The sequence below is a fragment of the Pipra filicauda genome, unplaced genomic scaffold, assembly GCF_003945595.2.
Source record: "Pipra filicauda isolate LSUMZ 115617 unplaced genomic scaffold, ASM394559v2 scaffold51_size4534324_pilon, whole genome shotgun sequence".
Classification (NCBI taxonomy): domain Eukaryota; kingdom Metazoa; phylum Chordata; class Aves; order Passeriformes; family Pipridae; genus Pipra; species Pipra filicauda.
The window spans coordinates 1,179,750-1,199,912 of record NW_024104665.1 but is presented as its reverse complement, the minus strand read 5'-3'; the positions used below and the strand labels follow the sequence as shown (position 1 = coordinate 1,199,912).

General features: G+C 37.9%; 1 protein-coding gene across 3 annotated transcripts in view; it reads right to left on the bottom strand.

Annotated features, from left to right (window-relative positions):
- The window catches only part of EML4 (EMAP like 4), a 153,085-nt gene that overhangs the window by 67,018 nt on the left and 65,904 nt on the right, over positions 1-20,163 (bottom strand). For all 3 annotated transcript variants that reach the window (XM_027750293.2, XM_027750290.2, XM_027750294.2), the window contains exon 2: positions 3,872-4,054. In XM_027750293.2, coding sequence (XP_027606094.1) covers positions 3,872-4,054 — 183 coding nt within the window. The remainder of the gene's footprint in view (positions 1-3,871; positions 4,055-20,163) is intronic.

Here is a 20,163-nt window from a genome sequence, read left to right as displayed (position 1 = left end):
CCAGGTAATCTTTGGTTTGGGAACTTTTTGTGAATGTTAACAGCATCAATCATGCATCAACAGCAGAGGCATGTGGCAACAAGAGCACAGAGCTGCCAAAAGCAAAGAATTTCCCACCAAAGAAATTCTTCTTACAAAGCCATCTATTAAAAAAGAAAAGAAAGAGAGAAAGGAAAATCCCACAAACACACTCCCACACTCTGATCCCCACAAACCCCATAGCTGCTGGGGATCTGATCTCTAACCAAGCCCTTACACATTTCTAATCCTCAACACTGCCTTCAGACCTGGTAATTTCTCCTTTGTGTAGTTATTCTTAGCTGTGTGCAGAGCTGGAGAAGTACTATCATAGCCTTTTTTTTTTAAGAGATTCTCTCTATTTAGAATAACTTTGCATTGAGAAGTCACACGCAAACACTCCCAGCCTGCTTTTCTCTATGAAATACAGACAAGTGCTAATCCTGTTGCAATTCCTATTTTCCTTATTCAGTATCTCCACTTCATGCTTTACTAGGAGGCACTGCAGTGGCTAAAAAATCTTGCCCTTTATCTTATCTTCTACAGTTCACAAATCCCTGTATGAAGAGTAGTTTGCTTCTGAGAGAGGACTAGATGCATAAAATCATAGGTAGCAACCTCCTGACTGATAGCCCATGACTTAGAAATAAAAATCTACCCATGCCCAGACGAATTTTTTCACTGAAGACTGGACTAAGTTCAAAATAAGCATGAGGCACAAATGTAGGAAAAAAAGGAAAAACTAAGATTTAAAGGATAATCCAAAAACTTTATCTTCAGCTACTGTTTCAATCTATCAACCTAAAATAAAGAAGCAAGAAAATTAAGAACAGAATTAGATCACCAGATGTGCAATGCAGACTAACTAGACAAAGCATGACGGGATCGCTTTTTGTACTAAGTTGAGCCATCAACTTCAGAATAAGAAAAACCAGTGAAAAAGCTACAAGGATTTGTCCCTTTTAGCTTGATTCACAGACTGTTCACAACACTTATTTTTAGCCTATGAAAAATCTCTCTTCAAAGACACTGGTGAGGTGGCAACAAAAAAAAATTGAAAGGTTTTAGAAAACTCATTTCAGCAAAAAGTAGGAAAGACTCCTTCAAACTAGGTTAGTTATTGCCTCACACTCAGACTAAAACTCCTTTGTTTGATGGAAAGATTTGAGATGGTTTTTTACAGTACTATGATAAGTTCAGATTATTTTGAAAGTATTTATCTCACTGTGTTGCCATACTTGAAATTAAACACATCTCTCTCGATAAAATCATAAATCTATATACATATCTATGCTCTTTAGTAACTATTTATGTCAGTATGTATTTAAGAGCTGTTGTAGAGAAAAATACTTCTGTGATTGAAAGCCTCAGCATTTTTTTTAAAGAAAACCAAGAAAACCTACCTATAATATTTACCACGAAACCGCAATTATTGTATTGCAGAAATCCAGACTCTTGATAGGATCACAAACACCAAAACAAATTTTGGAGGAATACAGTTACCTTTGCAGCAATCATGACTTGACTAGTAAGAGCCTGTTATATACATGTATAATACTTCAAAGGAAACTTAACAAATACTTCCTTGAGTATTATTTTTGTATGGCAATTCAGATCTTCTATTAATCCTACTCATTCAAGAAAATAATACACTGATCTCTGTTAAAACATTTCAAGAGTTTTTTAGCTATTGAACGAAATTAAAATACAAAAATCAAATGCAGAACCTAGAGTATTGCAAAAAGCTATGTATGAACTTGTTTTAATCTCAAGCTTACTCTTCATGACTAATTTTAGACTCTTAAAAAATTCCAGTGATTTTATGTGAGCAATTTTTTTTGTGCTGTCTTAATACCATCTATATACAGTTGATTTAATGATTAACAGTGAAGTTAATGTGTTTTCTGGTGGTATTAGGTAACTGACCACAATGGGGACACATCCACCACAAATTAAATACAGTGCCAATTAGTCACAACTCATAAGTTCAATGTATTAGATCATACGTGTACATATCTGTCCCGGTCCCCATCTCTTTCTTCACAGTTACAAGCTGTTGGTGTTCATTTTTAGAGATTTATACGACCAACCTGAAGATATTTAGATAATCCACCCTCTGTCTGCACTGCCTCCTTCAAATAATTAGTTTATTTTTCACTGCACGAATTGACCTAGACAACTCGGTATGGTCCCAAGATCCCCCGAAAGGAGATGGCCCCAAGGCATTTTGCAGAACACAGCATGTCTGTCCCGCCTGTACACAAAGTTTGCTGGGTATTAGACAGTTCCAAGTCAAAGGCTTTTAGCCATGTTTGTGCACATCCCAGCTCCTCTGCATTTAAATGGGAAGAATAAGGTACAATGGTGCATTTTGACCACAGTTTTTCACTTGAATATTTCCTTTTCGTCATAATGGACAGCGGACAGCAGAGTGATTTAGCCAAAATACTTGCCAGAGCTCTATTTACAAAGAATTAGAAAAGGAAGCCTCAATCTTGATGGGACCAGACATGTAAATCGGAGAGATAAAAGCTGCATTTATAAGAAGGGATGACAACAATCTACCATTTAGCAAGCAAGAGAGAATGGCAGAATTCAGAGCTCAAGCTAATTAAGCATCATGACTTCCTTCCATCTGGCAGAGAGACTGTAAAACCACTTAATTAAGGAATTTGATATCTCTGCCACATCTAAAATAATTCAAACTTTCAGCATTTTCAGCTTTTGCATTTTCAGCCTGTATAATGCAGTCACTCAAACACAGGCTATGTTGTATCAGTTCAGTGTTCTATACTGGCACTGGTGTAACAGGTGTACTTCAAGGCTGAAACACAGGGACGGATCCCAGAGATGTCTGTGCTGCATGCTTTGATGGCATTACATGAAATTATGTATTTAATTTGTGGTGGATGTGTCCCCATTGTGTTCAGTTACCTAGTACCACCAGAAAACACATTAACTTCACTGTTAATCACGAAATCAGCTTTATATAGATGGGATAAAGACACCACTGAAGAAACCACTTCTAGGTGTGAATTATTTGAAATATGACCTAACCTTTTCTTTAATTAGAGACTTGATATATGTCACAAACATACATAGCTGTAATTTTCTTTGAATACACAACTTTAAGTTAGACTAAGTCCAAAACTTGATTCAAATAGTTCTCCAGAAAAGAAATTAAATGTCCATAGGAAGAAAAAAAAAAAAAGTAAAAATTAGTGCAAACGGCACCCAGTTTCTCTACTCTTTAACAATCCTACATATTTCAAAGTTGCAATGTAAAGTTACTAGTGACTAACCAAAAGAGAGATTGCTGAGTGGCTACGTGGCCATTTCTTACATGAGACCTACTGGTGGCGAAATAGCTATATTCAGAAAGCCTTCTTATTTGGTGGCAATGTGTTTTGATTTTTGTTTTCTTTTTAATTTAGGGGCAGGGGGAAAGGCAGCCTCTAATATGCCCTTTCAGTTGAGTAACTTCTAGGTGAAGTCAAAGCTGAGACTAAAAACTGTCCAGAAGCCCCAGAACCCACAATGGCAGGCTGAAGACTGTAGCTGTAAAGCATTGCACCATTTACATTGAAACAGGAACTTTTTAGCAAGAAATTAGGAAAATTTTCAGAGGCATCAAGAACATAAAAATCTTAGCAAAGAGCAAAATTAGCAAGCATATTTCAGATATCTATTAGCCATATACATTTAAGCCACTAAAAAAATCTAACCCCTCCAGCTCAAATATATCTGCTTTTCCAAATGAGACAGAAATGGGAAAAAAGAAGCGACCAGTGGAGAACATTCTAACATGATTAACACTCTGACTTCAGAAAGAGTTTACCAAATATGGGCTTACCTTTACTTGGTGCTGATTTTCTCACAGAAGCTACATGGTCTTCAGAGATAGCAAGACGCCTTAGCACATCAGCCAGCGCTGCTTTTAGCACAGTGATTTCATCTTCTTGTTGCTGCACTCTCAGCTCCAGGGCTGAAAGACGGTCCTGGACATCGGACGTGCTCGCAGCCGAGATGCTGTCATCTGCAGAGCAGAAAGAGGCATTTAACTGGTTTGTTCTGAATTAAAAGCCACAGAAAGGAGCATCCACAGCATGAGTATGTCTGTCCCATCATTTTGAAATACTGAAGACATTCAAACAAACATGTTCAGGCAAATAAGGAATGGATATTATGTCAAACATCAAATTAATGCTTCAAGACAGAAATGTTACTAATCTTTATCTAAGACAGATGGCTTAAGGAGTGTGGTCCTATTACAATCACAAGAGGCAAAGTGCTTTCTGTTAAAATTGCGCAGAAAGGAAAACACGCTTACCAGCAGAAGGAAGACTGAAATCAAGCTTTTTTTTAAACAGCCAACTAAATAAACTAAAAAAGCATAAAACTGTGGTAAAAGTTTTGCAATATATTTTTTTGGAACTGTTTACGAATTTTAACTATGATTCTTAATATTAAAGCCAGTTGTAAAGTTAAAAAAAAACAAACAGCTCCACAGTTGAACATACAAGTACTGCTAGCCATGACCTAACTGCATCAAGTGGCAACCCCAATCTAAATGGTCTAGATCAGAGTTCCTAATATCAATTCCTTCTTTAACTTTTTTCACATCACCATCCTGTATGTGTCAAAAAACATACAACCTTATAACATTTGGCTTGAAGCAAACAGAAAATAAATATACTACAAAAAGGTTCCAAAAAACTGTTTGGCCACACAGAGATAGATTAGCATTGAAGGTCTAATCCAGCAAAATGTATTCTTTAGTGGTAAAAAGGAAATTACAGCTTCTGATTACTCTTTGCCTTTGACAGTTCTTTGCATTATTTCTGCCAAGCCAAAATAACACGTAACAGATTTTTGTATGTGGCTGTTCCAATAAATCACAGGCCAACGGCTAAAAAAAAAAATCTGCAAAAGAATATGTTGCTCAATCACAAGGTACTGAATTCCTTATCCATGCTGTTTAAGGCTTACTAAAAACTCACTAAGGAAATTCTAATACAGTTTTACCAAATTTACCTGTATTATACAAATAGACAGTTTAAGTTCATATTCTATGAAATAAATACAAACAGTAAATTTACATGTAAGGGTAAAGAGTGAAAAGGTATTATTACTGTGATTATATAGAATCTAAACTGTAGTTCACTTATCTTATGAAGACATATGAAGGAAAAAAAAGTTAATATAAGCCACAATCCTAAAACTCTGTTTTTCCCTAAAAAACGCCTTAATCTTAGAAATACTTGCATAAGGGCACTTTTAAAATACCTGAACGCAAAAGAAACACTGAGTTAAATTCCTCCAATAGATTAAATATGAAAGAGATTATGGAGTTCAATGCCAACTTCCATTCACTTAAAACATGATACTCACTACTGACAGACCAAGAATCGAACCAACCAAAATAAAGAACCACAATAATACTTTCACAACACAAATTTTTAAAAGGAGTTAGTAAAAAACCCTAATGTTAGTAGCGAAACGTATTCACAATTATTATTAAACTGAAAGGAACAGTCAAGGTTACAGTTGTTAAACATCTCCTACAAGATGAACAGTTTTGCATATAGATTTAATTCACTATTTGGTTACACCAAATGCAGAAGTGTATCGCTTCATGGTTAATACTATATTCATTCAGGCTGATAAAAAGAACTGCAGGGGAATTAATAAGGCACATAATCAGACTGAGATCCAGAGACAACAGATCAGAACAGCTCTGAACAAAATGCCTTTAATACCACCATCCTACCTGTACCTCCTATATTCAGAAAATTTATTTTAATGGCTCTCCGTCCCAGCATATCCAATGCTCTCTCAGTAGTACTTTACAAATCCAGACCTGTGACAGCTGCCCCAGGTTAGGAAGGACTGCGTAAAATCTTTTATTAAAACCTTCATTTTCAAAACATAAAACCCCATCTGCTTTAAGAAGCTAGCAGAAGTTCCTACAAGCACACATACCTATGCAGCACATAAAAAGGAACCAAGATAAATGTACGTTAATCCATGAAGAAAAGCCTTTACTTTAGCAAAGTAAATTGACTTCAAAAAGTACCATATAATTCATACTTCTACTGTCCTTAAAGTGTTCGTCTTTAAATATGTGCAGTGGACCAGTCAAATGAACACTGCAGAAAACCACTATTTTCAAAATATTATAAACCTTATAATTCATCTTAGACTGGGTAGCAGTCCAAACAGAAGAAAGAAGTTTGATATTTCCTTAAAAAAGGGGAGGAAAAAAACCCCACACTTTTTGGTTTTCTTTTTTGTCTGCCAAAGCCTTCAATTAATAAACTATTAAAAAATCTTATAATGGAAAAATTATGGATAAATTCCCAGGCTGCATAAACATACAGCAGATCACTATAAAACATTTGTAAAAGGAATAAGTAGCTATGTCAAATCATCATATTAGAAGCCAAATATTACTGTGTTCCCTGTGAGGAGTCCAAATAATAGTAATTACCAAACCAGGAAAGGTTCCACTGCTGAGTGGTCTTTCTGATGTGCACAGATGCAAGTGCTCTGCACATCTCTGTATATCTTTTTTCCCCCACCAAGTACTAACATTGACTAGACTGTTTTTGTTGAACCCCAATACCCCAAAAATGGGATACATTACCTGGCTGCTGCAGCTCCCAATGCCAGTTATATCACCAATTAGAAACTTCAAAGAACAGGAGTGCAAATCTTTCTGCTCTATAAGGGTGAGCTGCAAATGCTCTGACCTCCTCAACATATCAAATGAGACGGTAGCAGAGTTGACCGATGCTCCCCTCTGTGAGCTGTGCTGTGGAGGCTTAAGCCTTGACACAACACAGAGAGGCAGAAGGACTCTCAAACAACTACAAACCAACAGCTTGTCAGAGGTCGTAGCTATGTAAATGGGGCATGAGTAGAAAACAAAGTAGGTTAAGCCATTTAGCTGATTCAAAGCCAGGCAAGGTAATGGGCCATGCCTGTACTACAGGAGAAAAGGCGTTTCAAACCATCAGCAGCTGCTTTGCATTGCGGAGAGGGCACATGAGGAACAGCAACTGAAAGAAGCTGGAGAGCAAGAATATCACTGGGAAATCAAGAATATTTTGGTTGATCAAAGAATACAGTAGCACACTGGGAAGACATTTTATTGTTCTTTATCATTCTACAGAAGCAGCATCTGTTTCAAGTGATGACAATCATGTATTACCCTGGCAACTATTAGAGAATTAAAATGAATGATTCCCAACCCAAAAACCTCACTCATTACAGCAAATATTCAACTGAACTCCAACATGCCCTTCTTGGCAGTGACTTGAAAAGTAATTCAACAGGGATTAGCTTAAAAGAAGATGCCTTGAAAGTAAACGCAACTGCAAGCTGTGAGATCATTCTGACAGTTCTGCACAATGCAAAATTATACCTTTTCTTCTCATAAGTTTTCAAAATCTCTTACAGATTCTTCTTTCATTAAAAATACATTTTATAATCTAAAGAACTACTTCAAAAGAAGTTTAAACAAAAAAACTTCCTTCAAGGGCATGCCCTTCCCCTTTCAGAGAGGAAACAGCTCTTATGCAAGAACAAAGTCACTTGTGAAGCAAAAGTCCATTTCCTCCCTTTCTCTTCTCCCACTCCTAAACATCTGCCCTTTTCCTCGTGCTGACAACGACATCTATCCAGGTCTTCCATGGGCCACTCTTTTTTTACTAAATCAGAGGGAGATTGATTTATTTAAAGAGGGAAACCTGTTAAGCAAATATAGCACAAAAATTTTAAGTGTAGTTGACTACTGATTCATTCTAAAAAGACCAAAGAGCATAATTTTTGATGTGCTGGTCATGTTTCCCAAGCTGTTGATGACCTATGCCTTCAAGAGAGTCACAGGGAACAAGATCCATTGCAAAGATCCATCTACAGTGTTCACTGGTAGTAGTGAGGAGACATCCATGAAGGTGTGAATCTAAGGTATTTGTCTTAAAAAGTGGTTTAAGGTAAGAGTAGTGGTAGTCAAATGACAGCAAAAACATGCTAGGTCTCACCAGACAGTACTGTAAATTTCAAAATAAGATGTTTCACTATTTTTCATAGTTCATCAGTTTAATTTTTAATTTTAGCCAGGAAAACATCAATTCTTCCCCTGCTTTTGAAATATGAAGGGATAAATATGCTGTCTCCAGTACTCGTGAGACATGAGGATGAACCTAAAAATTAGGGTTCATTTTTCAGTAAATGGAACAGCTTTAAACAGACACGTTACTCTGTGTGGGACTCCCCACAGTCACAGGCACCAAACCAATCCCAGCAGATTGAACAAGGCAGCAGCTCAAACAGCCCCTTAGACTTTGGCCAGGAACTTCAAGAGGGGTATCCAGTACATAGTGATGGTACTTTACCAACCTCCCAAGCCATGTATCGCTCTTCTTCCCACATGTCACCAGCAGGCACTAGAGGATAACAGCATCTGAAAAGAATCACCCTTCATCATTCGCTGCCTAGGAGAAATTTGAAATGGCTACATTTGGAAAAAAAATTATCTTACTACTGAACCGTCTATTCTGGGCCTCCTCAACAATTCCAGAGCATCCACTATCACTTCTCTGAGTCAATTCCTCCCAGTCTCCACCAAACATAAGTAAGGGCTTCATTTTAAACAGAAGCAGCATTTCAGAAAAACAAATTCTACAAACTCCAGCACATGGAAATTTAAACCACAGGGTGGAAAATTCTACGTTTCATCCAATAAAGCAACAGAAACCACAGGTAATTTTAAACCCCCGTCTGTTAAGGAACCCACGAAGTTTTCTGAGTGGTAAGAGTCTTTTATTAGAGAATAGCAACAGAAATTACTTGGACTGGCATAAAGATCTGGCTGACAATTTCAGGGAATAACTGGCCCAAAAGAATGCTTTCTCACCAGTACTATGATCAGCTCACATCTGCAGGAAACACTGTATTTGTACAACTTGCAATTTCTGTTCTGAAGAGCAGTGAACAATTTTACTGCAGATGAGGCTTATATTTCCAGAGAAATAACTGACAAACTTGTTTTTTCTACCATGTTACCAGAAAAAAAAACTCTGCAGCTTTTTGCAATTCACTTGTCTTAAGACTAGATTATAAAGGGTGTAAAGATCAAGAATTGTGTTCCATATCTGTAATTCATAATTCTCAAAAAATCCCCAAACCAACAGAATTAGACTCCATGCTTTCGCCCACAGTATCTTCTTCACCTCCTCCAAGTGCCAGCACACAAATTATCTCAGTTTTGTAAAGGATGTGAGTCATGAAAAGAACACAAAAATGGGAATTAGAACACACAACACAAACATGGAAAATTAAAAGAGCTCCCTCTGACCCAAACAATACTGTATTAAGTTCTAATTTGCCCCTAAAACAAGACTACGTGGCATGGCAATGGAGTGGGAAGTTCTCCCCAAGTTCTCACTTCCTGCAAATGCAAGACTCTGGCCGTTAACTCTCTCTTTAATTTTTGCTTCCTTTGCTAGTTTTCCATTCTTTTTCCTTAATCTCCCAATTTTTCTATACTGAATTGAAACTAATTTGCTGTTCAACCTTAAATTTCTCTTTTCCAAAGACATTTCTTCAGGTTTTTGGGAAGGACGTGTGTTGTCACACACCACTCATTTGCTCAGGGTTGATGCTGAATGAGGACCATCATTTCAACCGAACTGTCTTTCTTGTATAGCTCATGAGATTTTTTTAACAATTCATAGATCCATCTTATTTTAGTCCCCTACAAATAGTTAATATAAAAACAATATATTACTCTACACTAGCCTTTCACGAACCATTTTGATAACAAGTCAAGCAGCAAGCAGTAAGTTTATTTACACAGATCCTACTGCAGAATCAAATCATAAAACGGGAGTGCAATGTCTAGTGGATAGTGCCTTAAACATCAAAAGTCATCACCTCAATTGCTCATCTGCATTTTTAAACAGAAACTGTGTAAAAGACCGCTTATTATTTACTTTAAAATATAGCTGGGCAATCCACCATGTTGTGATGGATACAGAACTTGGCCATGAACAAACCCAAACAACACTCCCTACCCAAAAAATAGAACCTAACCAAAGAAAACCCCACCAACCTTCACTCAAGTCTGAAACTTAGACTACGTCTAAAAATCTCAGTCAAAGTTCTGAAAGGAATGTAATTTATGCTGTTAAGAATTTATCCATTACTTGAATAAATGTAAACTGGCCCATCTGTAAAAGATCTATACACATCTGTATATATCTGTAGAGATAATCATACACTCGAAACCTCAATTAAAAAAAAAAGGGCCATAAACTATAAATTTAAATCATTATAGCAATGCATTAAATTTCAAAAGAACAACAAAAGATATAACTACATTGGACAAAGCTTCTTAGGACTTCTCAATTCAGCATGATATATATTCATTTTACAGTTGTAGTGATTTGTCTGTAGGTGATCCACGGGATGATTTTGCTGAAACCCATGAATGTTCTGCAATGCAATAGTGGCTACTGACCTTTGATATTTGTGGACTGCTTTATGGTTAATTCGAAGCAAGTTCATGTCTGTGAACCTACTACTGCACCAATACATTATAAAGAACATGACCCATGTTTCAAGCAATCTCATTTGAAAGGATTGTTTGGACATGTAAGATGATCTACAACTTCATGCCTAATAGTTAGTACTCTATTTGTGTATGCTAAACAGATTTGTGCACTTAGGCCTTCATACCTTTTTTTGTCCTGACATGAAAAAGCAAAGGAAGGAAAAAGATTAAGAGATGATACAAAAATATCCTGGAAAAAAATAACTTTGTAGAAACCACAAGTTACAGCAGATAAAAGAATATTTTTCTAACAAGCTTTTGCATCTGCTGCTGTAAACACTCAGTTTTAACACGGATAATCCAGAAATGTATAAGCATGAGATTCACAGGGTACAACTCCACCCATGCTCTATTTGACCAACATGAGTGTTCTGCTTCCCTAAGTTTCCAGTAACTGTATTACCTATTGAGCACAAAAGTTTTATACTTTTATACTTGCTGATACTAGTTTTGATAGGCAGACTGTGAAAACAAAACAAACACAGACACTTCTCATATTTGACATTGGTATCCATATAATTACTTGAAGAGGCAGGTAATGCAGGCTCTCTCATGTATCCTTCCCCAACTGCATACTTCATATCAGCTCCCACCTCCACTGAGATGCATCTCAAGAGTAAGACCATTCACAGATTTTCCTCCACCCACTACTTAAGCCTTGTGGTTTTCAAGTACTTTTCTTCCCCTTACATTGCTTAGCACTCAGTGTTACTGATATTGTTCTGAAGCTTATGACTCTTCAATGCTTGGCCTTCAACCAGCAGGACAAGCCCTTTTCCTTCCAAAATAGCGTTTCTGCTACAGGTGAGTGACCTCTACACTCCATTGAGAGAATTTGTGGTGGCTATGGGTACCTGCTTGGGATCCCCCATATAACTCATTCAGCAGCACTCCAAGTCACCTCAAGTTCTTTTCAGTATCTTATGCCACCCTATTTTCACATCACAGTAAGAGAGAGGGGCAGGGAGTACCTTTTCGAACACAAAAACTTTGAAATTCACGTAGCAACCAAAGAGCTGCAATGAACTGTTCTACTATAAGTTACACACACGTTAACAAAAACACTTTAGCCCACCTATGTCAGTATTTCTTTGCCGAAAAAATTTCATGTTGTGCTAGAAGTGTTAAAACATTCCCATGATAAAATGCTGATTTAAAAGTTTAAAAAAAGCATGAAACAATGCAAGTTAAAAATTTCAGTGCCTGCAGTTTTTTCCCCCACCCTCCCTAATGCCCAAACTGATCTAACCAAAATTTTCTAAGAAAACAACTTTTCCTATGCTGAAGTGAGGTCTTCCTCTTCACCAAGGGCTCAGCCACTACTTGCCTCCCTATGCCACGAGCAGACAGCACCCAAGCCACCCCATTAAGAAACTCAGCAGGTTCCAGCTTTGCAGGACAGAGGCAAAGCCAGTCACTGTCTGGGGCTCCAGGGTAACCACTGCGGGACAGCAAGAGTAGGAAAACATCTCTCCCACCTGAGGAAGAACCCGCATGTTGTGCCCAAACACCAGACATCAGTGGGGAAAAGTGCTAAGCTCTCACAGGTACTCCCACCAGAAGCAATCAGGCTTTTGACATGTCCTACCTATAGGCTTTGACAATCAAGCCTTCCTAGTTTCAAATCAGGCAATTACTTAATTAGAAAATTAGGTAATTAGCAGATGCTTTTGACCTTAATCTCTTTTTAACTTCACTCTTCATCCGTTAAATGCAAACATTGTCCCACACCACAAAAAGGTTAATTAACACTTGTGGGCTACCAACACACTACCCCTGAGTGCTGCAGCAAAATCAATGTTTAAATTTGTGCATTTCTTTGAAAAGCACGACTGAAAGTCTTGCCATAAAAATAACAGAAAGACATGCAAAGAAAATGAAGGCAACTCAAAACACCAAGAAACTGCTTTTTAGGCAGAATCAGCTTTTCAGAGTTCTGAACCGTGGGAAGACTATGAGCAATTAATTAAAGGCTGCATCTTAATATCTATATGATCCAGAAGATTAAATACAGTCTTGAAGAAAAACTCCAATTCTGACTTCTATGCTCACTATGACTTCCCACTCAGAACACTCTTCTTAATCATATGTCAATAGTGTATAAATCTACAAAAAGACAGCAGCATTGTCGCTGATCTGCTCAACACAACAATGAATGACAGTAACCATATTCAGGCTCAGATAAAAGTACTGCTATGCAAAACATCACAAAGTCCAGAAAAAGCACAGAGTTCACCGAGAAGCATGGGATCATCTGAAACACTGATTTTCCTGGAGTATTCAGCAAACTTATTTACACAGACAGGTACCACCAGTTACATGGCAGGCAAGGAAGGTGTGAAGGTTTGTAAATGGAAAGAGTGCTTGGGGAGCAGGGGGTAGAGGGAAGGAGGGGAGGAAAAGAAAAAAAAAAAAAAAGAAAAAAGAGCACTCAGAGTTATCTCAGATTCTTCATCTCTCTCTGCACCTCTCCCTCCCCCTGGGGTCACTTATTTTTTAACTGCTCTTGTAATAGTGATGGTGCTAACTCCTGTTCAGAGAAGTGTCCATATATTTAGAGAATTTTTTTTTTCAGAATTTAAGCCCAAATTCATACAGGTTACTTCTGATTTTTCAAATTCTATTTCCAAAGCATATTTCCAAAAGATATTTTTTCCCAGTAACATGCAAATAAAATCCAAATTTGCAAAACATTCAACCTTTAGACTGCAACAACACAGGAAAAGTCCAACATTCCTCATCATTGCAGTGCATCTCCTCTGCTGCAAAATATTTCAGTTCAGTAGTACCAACATACTTTTAATCTGAAACTTATGGAAAACTTCCAACATCTTAAATATTTATTGCTTATCTGGGCATCAAACTTATCTGAGTTTTTGCCTGTGGTATGCTTTTAACAAGTACATTTTTGCCCCGGAGGAAAGATGTTTTTACTCTTTAAGATTGCTATATTCTCATCAGTTCTAGAGTATAACATCACAACAAATTAGAAAAGCACTGAAATCATTAAGTGAGATAACATCAGGAAAAACAACATACCCTCTTCTTTTATAGATACATTTTATTTTGTACCATGCAATGTTTAATGCCAAAATTTTACTGATCTCATATCCTGACACACAAACAAGTAATCTCTAGTTTCTGTTATCTAGCAATAAAGTTAGACATTATCTCTGAAAATAAAAGTGTTGGAATATTTCTGAAATTTTTTGTACTGGCTGCTTCATTGTGCTGCTCATTTCCTTCCCCCAGGACTCATAAATATCTAATTTGTAACATCAAAAATACCACTTTACAAACTAAGTTTATTTGATCTTATTCTGTGCTATTCTAAGCCAATCTATGATAAATGCCACCCTGCAAAACTCCACCAAGTCAAGAAAAACAGAATCCTGGCCCATAGTACTCATTTCCTTTCCCAAAGAAATAAGCAACTCCCTCTCACAAAACACTCATCTACCCTGCACAGGGGAAGCCTGCTCTTTCAGCTCTGCTGGAAAAAGCAGGATCTGGTGGGTTTCTGTGCTCAGCAGAAACATGCTTAAATCAGAGCAAGAGGGAGGCACCAGGGCAGGTGTACACAGCGGGGTAATTTGATGGCTCTTATCCACCAAGTCACAGGACACAGTGAGTTCAGATCAAAGTAAAATCTGTTTCGAAATAGACTTAACTCACTGCTTTATCTTAGTTTTCTGGTATTTCAGGTATAGGAATTCCTTCCACTTATTCAGGGTCCTATGTGGCCACTGTTTTATTTCCTTTCAATACCAGAGCCCATTTAGTAAAATGCCAACTTTCAGCTTCCTCTCTGACAAGCCAAAGTGACCTTGAAAAGTTATTGTCCTTCTTTGCATTTTCTTATCCAAAAGCTAAAGATTATAATACACTCTTGTAAAAAATAACCTCTATTAAGAGACAAGCCTTCTGGTGGGAGTATTCCTTCCAGTGATAAGTTTTCTCTTGTGACCATCCACCACAGCTGTGGTGCTGCTGCAGTGGGGCCAGGATGGCTGGTTGTGCTTGCATGCCTGGCATGCTCTGTCTGTTCCAGTGGGCAGCCATCTCCTGCAGAAGACACCCCTTATCCCAGAGGTCTGTGACAAAAATATTATCCTTGCTGCTGCAGGGGATACCGTCTTGCAGTTGTTCAACCTCTCCCGTGTCTTGTAGGCAAGAACAGACATAAGGTTTGGTTTTGATATTTTTAAAAAAGTCCATTGTTTCTTGGGAGTGTGAGACTAAAGCTCTCTAATCTGTGAGACTAAAGCTCTCTAATCACAAGCTTGATCCAACTCAACACTTCCAACAGTAGCAATCACAATCTCGCTTTTGTTTACCTCCACCAAAATGTCTCCCCAAATTCTGTAACTGCTTGCAGCTTTGGTACTAGAGGAACACTTCTACAACAGCTAATGCTTACTCCAGGTGGAACCAAATCCACAGCAGTTTTGTTGGGGGCTTTTTTTTGCATAGAAAAGAACTAAACTATCTCCGTAAAGACTAGTCATACTACAGATGCAGCTAAGCTCTCCACTTAGTTTCAAAGATAAAGAACAAGCTGCATGACTCCCACACAGCCAACCTGTAAGGTGGTATCTGCAGCTACTCATCTCACATTAGTCACAATCTCCATTTCAATTACTACAGAGGAGCAACTATTGAGAAATAAAGGGAATATTTGCGCATTGTGTGTCATAGAAAACACAGGCCAGAGAGCGAGCAGAAGTATCTATGCTGGTACAAGTCAACAGCCACCCTCAAAAAGGGGAACTGAGCATAAATACAATTAAACAACTGACTGGTTCTTTAGTTAAGCTCCCTTTTTTTTGTTATGTTAGCAATTAAACAGCCTTGGTGAAGTAACAGCTGTAAACAAGGTGTGGGTGGAAAGCATTGCTCACACCTTTCCTGCTGCTGTGACTGCTGCTGCCTGACAGGAGACCATCTAGACATTCATCCTGCTGTCCTGTAACACGCTGCTTCTGAATAGCTGTCGAAATGTTTAATATTATTATTCATTATTTTATAAACACAGGTAGCCTTTTAAACATTCAGACTATAGATCTATCATCAAGTGTTGCCACACTTTCCTTAGCAAGGGAACTACCAACAATAATTTTTGACAAATACTCTATGTTGATAAATCATACGAAACCATCATGAATATAAGTATGGAATTTGCTTACATGCAAAACATACCTTTCTGCAGGGATATTTTTTCTTTTTTTCACAAAGGATTCTGTAGGAAAACACACTTCTGTGTGGAAAGTTTGCCAAATTTTGTAAACTCAAAAGGGAGTCTATCAAAGTTATGTCTATCAAAGTTGCTTAAATACATCACATTTGGTACCATAAACAGATTACTTCTCTGATCTTTCTACAAATGGAGTCTCTGAAGTGTTAAAAATCCTCAGGTTTCTCTTCCCACTATTTGCTACAAAGCAACAGTTTTTAGGTAAAGAAGATACCCCTACAAATAGTAAGAGACATGACTGACTGTGGATATGTCCAGTATTAGAAATACTACAAGTACTACAAATACTTGATAGGGAAACAAGAACTGAATCTGACTGGGACTAAGTAACAGCAGTGCTGCAAACTATGAGTAAGTTGCATTTTTTTCCCACTTATTTCCTTCTTCCCCAAACTAAGGCATTAATTAATCAAGAACTGATAACAATCCAAGCCTCCTCAGAAAGAGAAATCTTTATGTGCTAAAGTACATAAGTTCAAAAAAAGCAGAAATGTTTTGCTGCAGAAGTACACGAGCACCAATGCAACCAGACAGGCTCTACACTGTCACTCAACCTGCCACTGCCACATCAGCGGTCACTCCCTTGAAGATCTATCTCAAAGCTCTTCTCTGGCTTTTTATAAGAGATCAGGAACAGTAATGCTAGGTAAAGCCTGCCTGCAACCCACAGAAATAAAGTTTATAGTTTTTTACTAATACACTTCAAACTCAAAGTGAAAAATATACTGGAAAAAGCTATATATTGTAGGTCTCCAGTGTTTGCAATTCAGTTCTTTTCTCTTTTTTATGTCCAGGAGATTTCTATTTGTTTGATAACTGGGGGGGGGGAACAATCTAAAGCCAAAAAAATAATAGTTACTCTGAAAGCAGCTATTATCTTAAATCACTGAATTATCCAGTTTATTCCTCTAATGCTTATGTTTTAGAATTGATTAATTCCACATACACTTACTAAGCATTAGCTATGCTAATTCAGCTCTTTATACATATAAAAGAACCATCCGGGAGCATACTGTTTCTGTATAATACTGCCAGTCAAAATAACAGAATCTTTCATGCATGAAAAAGAATCCTCCCACCACAGCAGAATATATCAGTAAGAACATTATTTTATACATTTTCAGCATTTTCTACCCTTCCTCACAACCTTATTTTACTATTTTTATTTTATTTTTAGCAATAGGAAAAAGAATTAAAACTGAGACAGCATGACCATGTTCTTTGGGCTGCAGCTGGGGGTAGGGCCACACAAACTACCAGGGAGTGAGCCCGAGAGAGAGTGAAAAACATCACAGCTTCCATGTAGTAACTATTCAAGCACACACTCCTACTCAAGACTAAATGCCAGGTTGTTTAACCTACTAATCCACATTTAGTAACCTACTGTGTCAACATGCTTTTGGTTTCCACCTCCACTTAGCCCTCTGCAGCTCATGTGCAAGCCCACACTCTAACTAGGTGTGCCCATTCTTTGCAACTTGCAAGTTGCATACGAGGAAGTCCTCGCACGAGAGCGCTACACAACATGTAGCCTGTACATCTCCGAGATGTACCTCAAAAAATACCTCATTGCTCAAGACACCATGCCATTTATTTACTAAATAGGTAAAATCATGCAAGAACCTGAAGGACCAACTCCATCAGCTGGAAGGGAATGTTTCCTTTGATGCATTTCACAGATATCAGACATCTGACTATGGGTATTCTCATGGTTTTAAATGCTCCTGAAGAGCTTCATGGGCAAACCTCGACAAATTAATGCATTTTTAGAACATACAAAGAACAAAAAAGGTGCTGAGAGAGAAGAGCAAAAGCAGACATCACCTAAATTCTACCTGGTTTTACGACACATAAGGGCATCTTCTCACCACACAATAAAAAACTGTGATTAATGACTGTAACATCTGGTTATTCCTTCTCCACCCCTGCTCACAGAGCAGGATCTGCACATCCAGCAGTTTTTCTGTATTTCTTTTTGCAAGGTCTGCTCTCCATGCTGCTCTGGCTCAATGCAGAAGGAGCAGGTTGAAGAAGCCTTTCAGTTGAGTATGCTGCAAGGAGGAAGTTTCCAATGACACCACTTTCCTGATGAATTTACTTATCTGTGTGAAGCAGGGGTGTGATACAGGGTTCATAAAGATACTTTCTTAATCAGGACATTACTCAAAATTTGAGAGCAAAGAGTCGGTGCTGAGAAAGTGTGTGCAGTCTGAACCTTTCTATCTGACCTTTAATGACATGTTTGCTGCGTCAGCTCCACCTTTGACATTTCACCAATTTCGATACTTCAGCAACTTAAAGCGTGGCTTGCAATTACATTCTGCAATTGCAAAGAAAACACTACCCATTAACCTGCACAAGTCACTATTATCTCCTCAACCCCCTTTTGATGACTAATACATATTCCTAGAACCGTTAGGAGTGAGACAGAGACCTGAAAAGGCAAAGTAGAAGAAACATTACCAAAAAATGTAATTATAGTTTCAAAAGGTAACTATCAAGTTAAAGAAATGAGACTTCCATTGAGTCAAGATAAGAATTAACCTACTAAACAGCGTGAGATGAAAACTCCTATGGATCTTTACACTATATGCAATTTTATGTTGTATACACATAGCACTGCTGTTACAGTGCAGTACTGCAGATATTTAGTTAGACGCTACCGAGCAATAACACTGTTTCTTACCAAAGTATGTACCAAATACACTGAAAGACTTGTAATGAGAGGTATACGTTTACAAACATTCACAGCAAGTTTACAGTCAGCAACCTGCAGAGTCAAACACTGTTCGACCTCGGAGAGAGCTCCCCATGCCACTGCACCAGCCTGTACTGTGCACAGCTGGGTCACAACAGCCATGTCCCTTCTCTGCCTTCCTGGAAAGGGGGTGGTATCTGATGAGGAAACAGCACTTTGACAATAAGTTTAATGCAATGAAGCCTTTTTACACAGCCCGTCTAGTTTACAGCTCACTTCATTAAGCATAAGCTCAGCTAACTTACAAAGCAAGTAAATTCTGCTTAGTCCAACTGTGCTTATAACCCTTCAACAAAAGATTCTTTTAAATCAGTCAAATTACTAGAAGGTGGTAAGTAAAACTATACTAACCTGAGAAGGAAGTAGAACTTAAAACCAGTATACACTATCCTGCAAATTCCAGCAGATAAGAGGCAACAATGGTACTTTCAAGAACTACAATGAGATGGGATTTCAACTCTAGACTATCAGAAAAAACAGTGCTTAGGGAGATGTAATCCCCTGAAATAGGCTGATACTTGGTTTATTTAACTGGTCCCCATCCAGTACCTATCCATTTTAGGTAAAATATCAAGCTGAAAGTAGGACTTCTATGTCACATTTGTCTATTTTTGCCTACATAACAGGTACTGGAAAGAAAAAAGCCCTTGTAATATCCAAATACTCACAGCTAAGTTCCTTATGTCAGATACTAATCCAAATTAAGTACTTGTGCGTGAGCATCCAGACAGGGAAGCACAGCACCAAGAACAGCAGCACATGCAGGCCACTGTCACTCCCTGCCAATGAGGCAGGTGGTAAAGCCACAGCCAGCTGAGGTGCCCTCCAGAGAACACTGACAGACCCTGGGTGAGAGTGGGTGGCAAAGCTGCTGCTGGTTGAGGTGCCCTCCACAGCACAGTGACAGCCCCTGGGCGAGAGGCACCAAGCCCAAGAAGGACTCATGTCACCCCTGGAGAAACCCTGCAGAGCCACCACCATAACCTCACCTTTATCATCCCTGTCTCCAGCAACTGGTGAATCCACACTGTGAAAAACCCTAAGCAAACTCTACTAGTATTAACATTAAAGATAAATGAATCGAAACCAAAAGCCTGAAAGTAATCAAGTTTACAAATATGGGGATACTAGAGTTTGTTTCACTTTTTTTTTTTTCTGTTTATAAATACTATTTTCAATGCCAAGTGTCACTGGAGGCAAATGTTTAATCAAGAAGCATGACAACTGAAGGTTTCTTTGTAGGTAAATACTTCCATTTGTCAAACTCAAAATTTCTAACCTGATCTGTATCATCTAAGATAAATTCTAGCCCATATCTAATTTGATAGCTATGCTCTTCCTGAAGAAACATTGCCTTGTCTTAGCTTTAGTTATAAAAGGATAATTAGAAAAATTAGAAAAAAAAGAATTCACCCCTACTGACATCAGAGAAGCTTTTTTTTTAAAAAAGTTTGATTAAGCTGCTTATCAGCGCCGGTATTCCATATGTTAAAAGGGAGTGCTAGTTCTTTACTC